The sequence below is a fragment of the Heterodontus francisci genome, chromosome 1, assembly GCF_036365525.1.
Source record: "Heterodontus francisci isolate sHetFra1 chromosome 1, sHetFra1.hap1, whole genome shotgun sequence".
Classification (NCBI taxonomy): Eukaryota; Metazoa; Chordata; class Chondrichthyes; order Heterodontiformes; family Heterodontidae; genus Heterodontus; species Heterodontus francisci.
Window position 1 is genome coordinate 285,497,158 of NC_090371.1, and position 15,338 is coordinate 285,512,495.

General features: G+C 40.6%; 1 protein-coding gene across 1 annotated transcript in view; it reads right to left on the bottom strand.

The window, feature by feature from the left end:
* Positions 1-2,162: 2,162 nt before the first annotated feature.
* LOC137377519 (ubiquitin-conjugating enzyme E2 D3-like) overlaps positions 2,163-15,338 on the bottom strand; it is a 36,413-nt gene continuing 23,237 nt past the window's right edge. The window contains exons 6-7 of the mRNA XM_068047203.1: positions 14,792-14,885; positions 2,163-2,989 (exon numbers count right to left, since the gene is read on the bottom strand). Of these exons, the coding sequence (XP_067903304.1) occupies positions 2,944-2,989; positions 14,792-14,885 (140 nt within the window). The 3' untranslated portion in view covers positions 2,163-2,943. The remainder of the gene's footprint in view (positions 2,990-14,791; positions 14,886-15,338) is intronic.

The window sequence follows — 15,338 nt, forward strand, 5'->3', positions numbered from 1 at the left end:
CATTGCACATGCAGAGAGATCAGAGATACTTAGGCATTATGAGGCAGCGGACATTCCTCTCCTAGCCCACCCCCCAATTCCCAGCAGCTGTCGTCGTAACTATCTTTGGAACAACTACAGCAAACGTCTGCAATCAATGCACTTCCTGACCAATATCACTTACTCTGGCTTAAACATGGTCCCCAGAGAAATATGCAGTGCAGATAAATATGGGTAAAATTCATGCATAAACTATCAAATGAGGCAGACCATGCATGTACACATGTAAGCTGGAAGAGTTGAGCTTCAATTAAGTGCTGATGCCTAAAGTACTGTGGCTGGATTTTTTGAACAATGTATGATCTCAATTCTATAGGATTTGCATTTAATGGAACTGCCAGGTGTAGGATACATGACAGCTTCTCACCAAACATACCCAACACCAAAGCATCATTCTTTAAGATTAAAATTGCAGTGCCCTCTATTTCTCCAATTGAGGATAAATCTGAAAGTGTTCCCCCACTGCCCCCCACAGAAGGGCTGATGGGAAAAATACAGAGGGCAAATAGCCAAAATAGCAGTTGACGTTCGATAGTGGAAGAAGTGCTCAGATCCAACAGCATCCATCCAGAAATCAGTAGAGCTACTCCCCAAACTAACTCTCCAACATACAGCTTTCAAAATACCAGAAAGCCCATCCCTGCTAACTTAACTGTGTAGCACTGTTAGCCTGACACAGGGAGGTAGAAAGAGGGTTACATTTGGAACAAGATTATACTTCAACTGGAACTAAAAGGGAGGGTAGAATAACTAAAAGCAAATTGCTGGTTTCAAGGGAAACCCATAATAATGCTAGAAGAAAGGAAGTTGTATTGTGCAGGAAGATCTCACATTTGAAGTAAGGGAAATCTAGTAACATTTAAGACCACCACTATTTATTCTGGAAAGCCATGGTTAGGGCAAGTCACTTATTGCAGCAAGTTCTTTGCTGAGAATTTTCAGAGTTTCTGGGACTTTCTGCAAAATACTGGAGCAGCAAATTACTATAAAACCAAGTGTAGAAACCTCCAGGATGTGATGTGGGATGTTGTGCATCAAGTGAATTGCTCCCATCTATGGTAAAACAAACCATTAAACTACCACGCCACCTTCTCCAAATTCCGGAAGTTAAAATACCTACAAGCCATACGTGGTCATTATCAAGTTTGGAGTAGGTATTATCGACTAAGTTTACATTAAACCATAAGCATAGTAACTGCCAAGACCAAAATAAAAACCAGTCTAGCAAGTTATAGCTTCAGTTACATTTTAAGGTTAAATATTTAAAATGTTCCAAGTTATTAAAATTCACTTTTGCTAATACAGTTTTGAAACCCTTGCTGCACTTTCATTTTAGTAACATTTTAATTACTTCACCTTCAGATTTACACAGGTTTATATAACAGTTCAAAATGTTACGAGTTCTTGTACCAAAAATATGTGCACTTTGAAAAGATTGAAAAGTGAAGCACAACGACTGGCAAGTAATTATTCTTCCTCTTATCCAATTACAATGACAGACATCTTAGATTGCAAAAACTCAAGTGCAAGCTGGTAGTTTGGCGGGGGGGGGGGGGGGGGGGGGGGCAGGGTAGGGAAATAACATTTCAAGTTACAACTCCTGGCTTCCATCCAGCCAAATCATCATTTAGCAGATAACAGCCAGTATCTCAAGAAAGGACACTTGCATTGTTGAAACCAGTGACAAACCCGTAATGTAACTTTGAACAGATATATAAGATAGTTTATAGCAGCAACAGCAGTATGTGTGCTACATGTTCTTTAAACAGTACAGACTGCACTCCTCCTTCCAACATTCTATAAGCTTACATCTGCCAATTAATTTCTGGAACTACATTTGAAGTGTAAAAATAAAAATCAATATTACCATATGTAAGCATGAACACAATCTAGAACAGTGTATTCCAAGAACCCAAGATACAGCATTAAGGCATTTAAAATCACTGACTGGAATTGTTTGGCAAAATATTTCAATTTGCACCATTACAAACAGTTTAAGGCTCCACCCCATTTTTACAAATAATCTTAAATACTGCACACTAAAACATATGGCTATGATACAGCTATGTTGAAATGACTAAAAGAAAGCAAGTTGTACTGCATTCATTCAGGCTGCTCAAAAATTGGTTTATGCAACTTTATTAAAAGAAAAACCCGATGAATATGAGCTATTAGTTGATCAGTCAACCAACAGATTTGAATCATAATTCAGTGCCATGTAAAATTGTTCTGGAAAACAGATTAACTAATAGCTGTAATTTTTAAAAAAGCAGTACTATAAATGAAATTTACAAAAATGATCTGAGCTAGTCTGTTTGGGGAGGAAGGTAAAGACACAGTAACGTCCATTTCCATTCTGCGCAAAACCAACAAAAACCTTAAGTCATTCCTTTTATTAACACATGCATAAAATACAGCGGATATTTTAATTAATGCCGACACCATAACATCCTGGATCAATCCACCTTTGATAACAAAGTTATGAGCATAAATGTAAATAAACTCTTATCTGGGGAAAATGAAAAATGCTGTCCCAACAATGCAGCAATCCTTTAAGGATGGATTTTAACTGCTGACTCATTCAATTTTAGGTAAAAAAAAAACCCACTACTACAGCAATGAGGAATGCTTTTACTCTCATAACCAAGTTATTGTGAAGGTATTGGCCACTTAACACATGCTCCGTTTATAAAGGAGATCAGAGTTTCAGAAGACTGATGAAACTACATTAGAAATTCAGAGAGCTGGTCTTGTCCAAGTAGGAAGTATTAAATTGCCTTCAAGAGCATGTAGACGGGTGAACGAAGGATGTGGTCTTACAAGGGGACAGCCAAATAGAAAACCAAAAATTGGTAATTTAAAGTTTATTCCAGCTATAATGTAAGATATCCGAATTCCAAGGTGTCACATTGCATATTTCTGAGTCCAGTCCCGGGCTACTGTGTTATACCTGCAAGTATAGAGACACACAATCAATACATATGGAAAACAGAATTACTGTAACAAGCCACAAAAACCTTTTTTGGCTTTAGACATGAACACAAGCACACTGGTCAAGGCAACAGAACACATTTAAGCACTAACATAATGGTACAATTATGGGGCAGAGATTCAACAATTTGTTAACACTGAAAAGCAGAGGGAAGAGGAGGCAGAGTACGCTCTTCTACCTCCACTACTGGCTGAGACCTGGACCATGGTGCACATTCTTGTAGAATGAGCAAAACAAAAGGGAATTAAGATGGCACCATATGCCTGTCCCCCAAAAATGTGGGATTCATAGAAAGCTCAGAATTGCAAACTGAAAGAGCAATTATATTTCAGAGCGACAGAAGCAGCCACAGCTCCAGTGCAGGCAAAAGTTCACTCTCCACTACATGCAAACAGATGTTTAAAATCAGATGACAATTACGCAAGGCTACCTACAAACTAGTTTCTCTTGATCCTAACAGAACTGCTCCATTGGAATCTTGCTTTTCAGAGGATTAGCATTTTCATTCCAAACATTCATTTGCTCCCATCATTTAACTCTTATAAAACCAAAATTCACTCAATATTGTTCATAGATCTGAGTAGGCTCTTTATGATGAAAGGAATACAATAAAAATTGCCAAACAATGGGTAAACCTTCTCAACTCTAGATTCCAATCAATCTCTCGGAACCTGTCGACATTTTGATGACCATCACCTTTGCAGTTCCTGAAATTCTGGCTGGTTCCTCTTGAGCACCAAATGCACAATCCTCTACAAATTTCCTCCATATTCAGAGTTGAAATAAAGATACTCCTGCAATTTATTCTTGCCCAGGTGCTCAATTTTATAACTCTTTACCTTTCCTACAACCTGCAGGCTAAAACACAATTATATTGTCATTTTAGTTCAGATAAGAAAAGGTGACATCTGTGCAACAATTTCCACTTCTATATCACCATAACTGCCCATCAGATTGCTGAATTGTAAACTCACCAAAACCTAAACATTTCCACTAAAAGAGTGAGTGAATGAATGCTATATCCCCACCATACAAATCTACAAACATTCCAGTTGCCTGGTTCTTTCCTACTTTTCAACCTTTATATAGTGCCTTTAATGTAATAAAACATCCCAAGGTGCTTCAAAGAAGCATTATAGAACAAAATATGACACTGAGCCACAAGACCAAAAGATTGGCCAAAGAGGTAGGTTGTAAAGAGTGCCTTAAAGCAGGAGCATGAGGTAGAGAAGTGGAGAGGTGTAGGGAGGGTATTGCAGAGCTTGGGGCCTAAGCAACTGAAGGCACGACCACCAATGGTGGAGATTAAAATTAGAGGAGCGCAGATATTTCTGGGTTGTGGGATAGGAGGAGATTACAAAGATAGGGAGGGTTGTGACCATGAAGGGATTTGAAAACAAGGATGAGAATTTTAAAGTCAAGATGTCAAGTTTACAAAGGGTTGAATGTGGGAGACCAGCCAGGAGTGCATTGTAACAGCCAAGTCTAGAGGTAACAAAGGTATGAACAAGGGTTTCAGAAGATGAGCTGAGGCAGGGACAGAGTTGGGTAATGTTATGGCGATGGAAGTAGGCAGTTTTAGTGATGATGCAAAGATGGTTGGAAGCTCATCTCAGTCAAATATGACAAAAGGTTGCGAACAGACTGGTTTTGTCTCAGACTGTTTGCCAGGGAGAGGGATGGAGTCAGTAGCTAGGGAACAGAGTTTGGAATGAGGACTGAAAACAATGGCTCCCATCTTCCCAATATTTAATTGGAATAAATTTCTGCTTATCCAGTCTGGATGTCGGAAAAACAGTCTGAGTTTAGTAACAGTAGAGCAGTCAAGAGGGTTATGGTGAGGTAGAGCCGAGTGTCGTCAGCATACATGTGTAAACTAACACTGTTTTTGGATGATGTCATTGAGGAGCAGCAGGTAGATGAGAAATAGGAAGCGGCCAAAGATAGACCCTTGGCAGACACCAGAGGCAACAGTGCAGGAGCAGGAAGAGAAATCATTGAGAGTCATTCTCTGGCTACGATTAAATAGACAAGAATGGAACCAGATGAGAACAATCCCACCCAGCTGGCGACAGTGGAGGGGCACTGGAGGGGGGTGGTGTGGTCAACCATGTTAAAGGCTGCAGACAGGTAGAGAACAATGAGGAAGGATAACCACATAACTACAGGTCTATACCAGCAATTATTACTCCATTGTACCTTTTGTACAATGTGTGCTAAACTGCACTATTTCTAACCAATTCAAGCTAACTGCGCAAATTCTAGTGTTCTGAAATCAAGACACTTCAGGAAAAAAGTTTACATCAATTCGGAGTTACAATATACTTCAAAGGCAATTAAAATTAATCTGACATTCATTCCACTCGATTGCCCATAACTCCCATAATACTGACAAAAAAAATCAATCGCACGAGCATTTCACAGAAAATCCTTAAAAAAAGGCAGCTATCAGGGTCCAGGTGCACTTTACAGCTGTCTCTGGAATATCCATGTACAAACAAAACCCAGACTGAACTGACTAATCACTAATTTGCTTCACCCTCTGATTCAGCATGAGTCAGAGAAGATCTCAATTTACCAGGCCTTTGTCGAATAGCATTATAAACAGAGTAAAATACAGATGAACAAAACAAATTAACTTTGTCATTTATACTATTACTCGTGCAAATGGAATGACCAAACTAGAATCCATACACTTTCCAATTTCAAATTACCCTCAATTTTGTTTTGTTTCAACTGTTTTTATTTCTAATGTTGTAATATCATTCATTTCAGCCTCCCTCACACAATTTTCATCTGGCACATTGGAAAAAATCTGATAAAGCAGTTACCACAGGACTGGTTATGACAAAGACAACTTCAATGCAACAAGTATTTCCTGTTTCAGCAAGGGTATTGCATTGAACTGTAGGCATTTACAGCACAGGAAGCTCCTGTGTCATGTCTATACCATCTCTCTAACGCAATCCAAAACTAATCCCATTGCCCAGCCCTCTTCACAGCACATCTTTCTCAGATTTCAATATTTATCTAATTTACCTTTAAAAGATGCATTGGTCACTGTCTCAACAACCCTCTGCTTGACAAATTTTTCCTCAACTCTTAGTTTTAATGACAATTTTAAATTGATGTCCTTGCAAAACTAACTGCAAACAGGGAATAGTCTTTCCCTATTCACTCATCAATTTAAAAAATAAATCTCATTTTAGGCTTCTGTGTCCCAATGGAAATACTCTCAGCAGCTCAAATCTTTCCTCCTAACTATGGCATCCCATCCTTTTAACCCTGATGAATCTAGTGTACACTTTCTAGTTTCAATGTCCTTTACTACTTTACTTTTGTGTCCTGTTGCCATTTATAAAACCCAAAATGCAGTTGGCCTTATGACCATCAGCCTGTACTCATGCTTTCAGCCAATTATGCATTTGAATTCTGAGGCCTTTGTTCAAATTCCTTCAGCACCTTTCCAACAAGCATTTACTCCCACTCTTCAATTCCCCTCCCGTTTCACACATGTACATGTTAAAATGCATCTACCACTTGTTTGTTCCATTAACCCACGTCTTCCCAAATCTTAGTCATTTGCTGGGTCAAAAACCCAGAACTCCCCAACAGCACTGTGGGTGTATCTACACCACATGGACTGCAGCAGTTCAAGGAGGTGGCTCACCATCACTTTCTCAAGGTCAATGTGCAGGGAAATAGAGGGACAGGTGGGGATGCAGTAGGAACATGGGATTAGTGTAGGATTAGTACAATATGGATGATTGATGGTCGGCACAGACTCGGTGGGCCGAAGGGCCTGTTTCAGTGCTGTATCTCTAAATAAAAAATATAAATAAAATGAAGGATGGGCAAGAAACGCTGGCCTTGCCAGGGACACTCATCTCATGAACAGATATAAAAAGAAATCTACTTAAGTCAGCAACAAATTGAGATTCTATTCATGATACCCAAGCCAAATCATAAAGCAAGAACAAAAGTGGACCGAGCACTGACCCCCGAGAGTAAAACCATTCCAATCCTAGCAAATAAAAAGTGCTGGAAATACTCAAATACTCTACAGGTCTGGCGGCATCTGTGGAGTGTGAAACAGAGTTAACGTTTCAGTTCTACGACCTTTCATCAGAACTGGCGAAAGTTAGAAATGTAACAGGTTTTGAGCAAGTGAAAGGTGGGGGAACAACAAAAGGGGAAAGAGATAGGGCAGAGGGCAGGAGAGATTTAATGACAAATGTCATGGAACAAGAGGCAAAAGGAGTGCTAATAGTAGTTAAAGACAAAGCACGAGTTCAAAGAGAGTGTTAATGGCAAAACTAATGAACAGCTGTTGGAAAGCAAAAACATGAAAAAGTTTAAGACAGTCCCATCGTTAAAAAATAAAAAGATAAAATAAATAATTTTTTAAAATGGCAGTCAGGGTCTGAAAGTGTTGAACTCAACGCAGAGTCCAGAAGGCTGTAAAGTATCTAAACTGTTCCTCAAGCTTGCATTGAGGTTTGCTGGAACACTGCAGCAGGCCAAGGACAGAAATGTGGGCACGAGAGCAGGGTGGTTAATAAAAATGGCAAGAGACCAGAAGTTGGGGGTCTTGTGGGCTGACAATCCTAGCACCCATTTACACTGACTTTAGTCAACCAACTTTCTAGCCAAGGTGTTAATATTTCCTCATATTATATACCCAACAAGCCTCTTGAAATACCATATGAACGCCTTCTGAAAATACATTTACATTTCATCTATCCACTCACCTCAAAAAATACTCCAACATGACTTCGCCACTAAGATATGTTAAAGCTATCTTTGATTAACCCGTGCATTTATAAATATTCATCAATTTTATGAATTATGGATTTCAAGAATTTTCCCAGAACTAATGGACTAACTGGTCTGTGGTTAATCTGGTTTATGCTTCTCATTGCTGGAAGTTATCCAATGCTTGAGCCAATCTAAGATTTTAGTGTGAACAGGATAAGCTGATACTAGTTCACAGCGATTCTTAATTTCCATGCTAGACTTCAAATACATTTTACTAGTTATTGTAGGTTTACAAGTTCCACAGTTAATTGTGTAAAATAAATTACATTGGCACAAGTGGCATGCCGATACATATGTGCCATAAAGGTCCCATCAATCACCAAGCTGAACATCTACTTCAATATACTAGAGAACTTACATTTAACTATTAAAATATCAAGTTGTGTTGCTAAAGCACCAGTGATCCACAGCATACCAGTAGCTTTGCACTCCAGCACTGCTGTGGAATAGTGCCAAAAACAGAGTAGAGACAGATCCTAAAACTCATCATACAATTGTATACTTTTCACCAATTGAGAAAGACTGGTTGAACCTTGCTCCTCTGTCTGCATCTCCCAAACAAAAAAAAAGTCTGATGAGTTAGTCCATATCTGCTCACTCCATAAACCAGCATGCAGCAACATTTAGTACGAGAGAATCTTGCTGTATATGTGCATTGAGCTTCAGAAGCTGCAAACATCTCACCCTCAAACAGTGCATATTTTTCTGTCTATTCTCTTGCTAGCCTGTTATATCTATTAAGGTTGACAAGCACAAAACTCTGACCACAAATTAGAAGACATTAGAGCTGTAGGGGATTTTCTCCACATCAGAATATAGCTAGCTTCAACTTAACCAGCAAGGGCAACAGTAAGCTTATGGTGCAACAACTTATAGCTTAGCTGCTTTTAATTAGTAGAACTGAACAGGCAATACAACACAGTATTATGCAATTATGATCAATGGTCTGAAATGCTAACTATTTTTTCTTCCACAGATGCTGCCGGACATACTGAATGTTACCGGTATTTTACGTTTTTATTTGATTTCCAGCATCTGCAATATTTTGCTTTTCTTTTACAGTATTACGCACATGTGACATACAAATGGTTTCTACACTGAAAGTTACTAAAGGGATAACTGAATTTATTGTTAGTTACCGTTACAGTCCATTGTACAAAAGAGGATAGCTGCCTTACAGCAATGTACCAAGGCTCCTTAGACAGCACCTTCCAATCCCGCAACCTCTACCACTTAGAAGGACAAGGGCAGCAGATACTTGGGAAAACCACCTGCGTTCCCCTCCAAGCCACAGAACATCCTGATTTGAAACTATATCACCGTTCCTTCACTGTCACTGGGTCATAATCCTGGAACTCCCTTCCTAACAGCACTGTGGGTGTACCTACCCTACATGGACTGCAGTGGTTCAAGGCGGCAGCTCACCACCACCTTCTCAATTGCAACTAGTGATGGGCAATAAATGCTGGCCTAGCCAGCTATGCCCACATCCCACGAATGAACTAAAAAAAAAAATCAAACTGCACACTTCCCAGCAACTAGTGCACTGTCAGAGGCAAAGAACTCCAAAAGACCAGAGAAATATAAAAATGCAGAAGTGGGATAACAGGTTCACTCTTTAAAAGCAGATCCTGATTCTCTGGCAAATAGCAAGGATCTCTGCCAAGGTTCCAGACTGCAGAATACCTCATTTCTCCCTCAAGGGAGGAATATTCATTGTGACTATACAGGAGAGTGGGGGAGGGGGAAACAGGAGAAATGTTTATGGAAATATAACCACCTCCTCTTCTTTCCCAACCGAAAGTTCTATCTCTACTCCCTTTAAGACTTTCAAAAATCTGCAATTGTGTCAACATAAAATATTGCTCTTGCAAACAAATCACATTTATACTTTCAGCATTCAAGTAGGGAACAGTAGCATAGTAGTTATGTTACTGGCCTAATTATCCAATGGCCTGGACTAATGATCCAGAGTTCAAATCCCAAGGAACTGGGGGAATTTAAATTCAGTTAATAAATGTGTACAATAAAAAGCTAGTCTCAGTAATGGTGACAATGAAACTATCGGATTGGCGTAGAAACCCATCTGGTTCACTGATGTCTTTAGGGAGTGAAACCTGCTGCCCTTACTGTCTGACCTGTGAGAGACTCCAAACCCATAGCATTATGGTTGACTCTACTTTAATCATGTCAAATTAAATTTAAAAACAGATTTATCATATTTACCGCTGATAATGGCCAAGAGCAATGCCTGTTCAAAAAGCCCAACAATGGTACCTACAAGCTTCATTTCACACTAGACAAGACTGAATTGACAGACTTAAGATTTAATGCAAGCAAAAATTTCACAAGGAACTCCATTCAATCCAATCCAGTTAGAATCGCTAGGATCCACAGCTTCAACTACAGATACGTTGATCAATTTCATTCAACAGAAAATGTGCAACACTAAACTCCCCTGCATCCACCAACCGACACCCCCCAAATACCACAACCGTAACAGTAACAATTGTTTTAAAGTGCTCTTTCAGCGTATAAAACTATATTTTTCAAAGCCTACAGCTCTATCCAAGAGCACTAACCAGACTCAGTATAGGCAATCAATAATTGCCCTTAGGGTCACCACCCATCCTTCAATTCAGCCCAGCATTGTAACGATCCACTGTGTTGGCCACAGCTAATGTTCAGGCTATGCAATCTCAATCAGCATTAGCTGGAGACTCCTCTATACTGAGATACATGCTAAGTGTAGCTCCCATCAACCAACTGTTACAACCAAGGCTGGAGGAGTGCACTGTTTATTCTAGTGCCACTTCGCCACAGGTCACAACATATATTTAAATTTTCCCACTTACCGATAGAGTCATATACTCTATTGTTCCCAGAATAAAAAACACACCAACCAGGTTTCTTTAAATGAACAAAATTATCAGATTATAAAACAAGTCTTAAGTAGTAATGAAGGAAAACAAACAGATTAAAATTTTAAAGTTTCCTTTTTACCTTAGCCCCTCACTCAAAAATACCAGTTAACTGGAAAAAATTTAAAGGGATTTTTGTTTAGAGCTCTAATAGACAACAAAAAGAAAACACTTAGGTTGAATACTTGCTCATTCTTGAAGAAAACAGATATGCTGTGTTCCAAAACTGACACACAGTCTAGCTTCTGAGTACACAGACAGGTCACTGGGATCTTTTAGAACAGTTCAGTTCTTTTCAGGCGGTGTTGAGAATTAATTTAGCAGGCTTTTCTTCAAAGACAGGAGACAAGATGAGTTGACAGTGGACTTCTCAGGGTCTTTTAGTGTGGTGCTTGACAGTTGAGCTGGGTTGTGGTCTTCTCTCCTTCCTTGGGAATTCTCTTCTCTCCTTGGAAGTTCTCTTCCTTTTACTGCAGGCTTTTTAAAGAGATGGAACAGGCTGGGATTCTGTCCTACAGTTTTGTTTTAAAAACTTCAACCCCTTTTAAACTGTCCATTCCTAACTCCAAACAATTCAAAAGTGAAGCCGTAAACAAAGTCCACCTTCTGACCTGTCTCTTCTCTGTACACATCTTCGCCAGTTACCAGGGTTTCTGTTCTATTTTTAACTTGCATCATGTGACAACTGGTAAATGATTTTGTCAAACAAGTCCTTTCTTTCAGTGTTCTCTTGATGACCCTCTTGCGGGGGAAAAGGTTCAACATTTCTTCAGTTTAATTATGAATTCTCAAAAAAATTTAGCAATAACTACTACTTCTTCTTAGGCAGTTCCTCGGGAACGAGAATGATTTTCTTCCACTCCAGGGTTGTGGACCCCTAGGTGACTGAATCATCCAATCCTGATATTCTAGGTCCTGAAGTTCATTTTGAGAAGATGGAAGATGCCTGCGCGAGGGCTCTTTTAAAACGGGGCGCCCATTGCACACCGACTACCACACAGTCCGAGTGAAGCAAGGACTTTGTCCAATGGCAGTGATGGCCAAGACAATTGAAGACTAGGCTCCGCTACACGGATCGGGACTAAAACACACACATGGCCAGCTGGCAAGCCCAGATGCAGGCCATGTGGAACTGCGTCAGTGTTCTTGAAGGGGTAGCTGAATGCCTGCTCCAAGGGCTCCTGTGACAATGGCTCTGCAAGGCCATGGAGCTGGCAGGATTAGGCTGAAGCAGAAAAACCAGTATAACCAGTAGTCAGTCACAGGCTCAGGAGGCTGAAGTCTTTCAAGCACAGCAGTGATGGAGAAGGGCAGTAAACTGATCAGAGTTATTTTAAATATCACAACAGAGCATCAATTCAGACACAAAGCTGGGTCCCATGCTACAACCAGTGTAGTCCAGTGTAGAAGCATCCCGCCGATGCCAAGACAAGTCCAGAAATTTGAAGCCAAGCTTCAAAGAGGATCTGGACATAGATCCCTCCACAGCCCAGAACAAGAAAAGGCAGCAGCTCATAGACGGAAGCAGAGTCCCACACCTCTCCAATGTAGTACAGTGCAGAAGCATGACCTTGCGACCCATCCAGATCCCCACCAGGTGAAGGCAGGGGATGGGGTGTGTACCAGCAGACAATTGTCACTAGTATAGGTAGGTGGTAGGGAAATATAGGGATAGGTGGGGATGTTTGTTGGGAATATGGGATTAGTGTAGGATTAGTATAAAATGGGTGGTTGATGTTCGGCACAGACTCGGTGGGCCAAAGGGCCTGTTTCAGTGCTGTATCTCTAAAAAGAAAATAAAAAAGAGGCCGTTTAAACGAATAGTTAACTTGAGGTTTGGGCTAAAAATGCACCCACTGTTCGACTCAGGAGAGTTTAACCAGAAGAGAGGATTTAGTGGGGAGAAAGAGCAATGGATGGCAAAGGCCTGCTACCCGACCCCTACGGGACCCGACAACGTGTTGGGTTCGGGTCGGGCACACACAGTAAGTGCTCTGCCAGTAAGTACTGAAATTTGAAAAAAAAACTTACCTGAGCTGGAAGTCCGGGGCGAAGGCGAGTCTGCGCAGTGAGCGAGTGACGTCACTATGACGTCATCACACATGCGCTGCAGCTTCCTGGAGGTTCCGAGTTGTAAGGTAAGTAAAGGTTGGTCAGGTTGAGTCAAGTCGGGGCCGGGTCAATATCGGAGGGACTCGGGCCGGGTCGGGGCAATATCAGAGGGACTCTGGTCGGGCCCACTGTGGATCAGTCGGGTTCAGGTCAGGTTCCTTTTCTCGACCCGAGCAGGCCTTTAATGGGTGGCAGCAGATGGCCATGGATAGACGTGGACAGTGAGGAACTCCCAAGGGAGCTGGCTGCCCAGGAGCCACCTTGGAGAATCAAAAACAGAAACACTTTCGTAACATAACACAAAGTGGCTAAGGTCTTTTGTCAACCTATTTCTGGTTTTGCAACTAGGTATACTCCTGCTCGACAGTATTGTCCAAAATCTGGACAGTACCAAAGAGGATGGTCCCCAAAAAGCATCTTTTCTGTCCAGTGACTACTGGTATACCTCAGTACTGTTTGGGGAGGACAATGGTTCGCATTAGAGCTATACAGCTGGTCCCCATTACTAACAGTATGCCCTGAAGCAGGTTGGCAGTGAATCCATGCTCATTCCAGGTCTATTTTATAATCAAACATGTTAGTGGTAACTTTGCCTTCATTCAATTTCTGAAAGCATCTGGTTTCCAGAATATCCATCACCAGGAAGTGTGCAAGTGTCCTTCCTTATAGGGTCTTCTCAGAGGCAGTCATTGTTCCTGATTGAAGTCCTCCTTCAGAAAGCAGTGCACATGCTGCAGGCTTAGGGGCTTGGCTGTTCGAGAATCTTGCTCCGCTGCATTGCTCATCCAAAATTGTCAGCTGACCTGCAGGACCTGTTGCAACTTTTCCTAGTGCTTTTTAAATGGATAAATAGAAGCGCTAGAAATCTATACCACCAGCAGTGTCACAACACTATTCCTGAACCAGACCAGGCATCCATTTCCGCGGGCTTAGAAACTGACCATAGCAGCAGTCCCTACTTAGAAAGCGATGCAGGGCATCGATGCACCAATGAACATTTACACACTAAGGAGGTTCTTGGAATTATTTTATACAAAATCAGCAAAGGTTAGGGCAGTCTTTCTCACCTACAGTATAGCAACCAATACCTACAAATAAAATCTTACACCTCACAAACGAGTGGTGCAAATGCTATGGAACTCAAGCTGAACAGGCCCTCCCAGAACCTTACCAAATGGCAATATTTCATTGGAAGATTTGCCCCAAGCAACTTGGTCTTTTGAAGATTGCTTCACTGGCAGTCTGAACAAGCATTTACAGATGCCTGCCAGCACTTGCAGACACACAAAAAAACTTGGTGGAAAAAGGAATACTTTTACAAACCTTTGCCTATGTGGGGGAGCCACAGGAGTGCATGAATCTAATTGAGGCAGTGGGGGGCGGGGTTTAGATAAGGTTGCACAATTTGCAACAGATTGCATTTGAACACAATGATCAGTGGAGCAGATCAACTGGAAATGGCTGCAATCTGGACAAAGCAAATGAACAAAGTTATTGGACAACCTAGCTAGAACTGAATATTGCTAGAACCAAATCAAGGTATCATGACCTGACACAGAGCATGCTTGCGTCCAACTTGTACTGCATTTTAGACTAACTTTAGTAGACTGTTGCAAATATATTTTTCTCCTATTTCAAATTACAGATAACACGCATATGACAAGTACTCCAGTGCAGCCTCAGCAACTAAGTTGTTAGTGTTCCCAGAGGGTACCATGTCAAATATATAAAAACATTACTCCAATTAATCTCCCCATAAAGTTTTACCATTTTGTATTTGGCATCTAAAACACAGAATGTTACACAAAATAGCAATTTAGCATTGCATAAAGTGGGATCAGAAGACTGCATACTTAAAATTATAAATCAAAGTTTGACACTGAACAATGCTCCTTTTAAGGATACTCACTTTTCCCCATCTGTTTTGTAGATACGTGCAATCTCTGGCACTAGCGGGTCATCAGGGTTTGGGTCACATAACAGTGAACAAATGGACAATAGAACTGCAAAATAAATAAGTAATAGTTTTATTCTACAACCAGTATGCGCTCTCTTCTGAAACATTTATACATTTACTGCTTGTTCTAGTTTGAAGTTATCTTCCTCTGAATATGAAACATAACTGATTAGATAAGAAACATCTCTGAAGTTGAATATCAAAGTCATTTCTTCAGAATGTTCTTAGCCTTCAGCAAAATTAAATATGAATTTGTCAAAGATTAGCATTTACCAGTACATCAACACTTGGAGAAAATATACTGGAATAAAACTGGAAAACTGAAATACGAATTGATATTGCGTCAAACTTTAGCGTTCCAATTCAGTTACTATGCTGTCCAACATCCCTTTGAAAGTTTGTGCTTCGAAAGTAATGGAACATATAATTAGAATTAGAACATTACAGCGCAGTACAGGCCCTTCGGCCTTCGATGTTGCGCCGACCTGTGAAACCATCT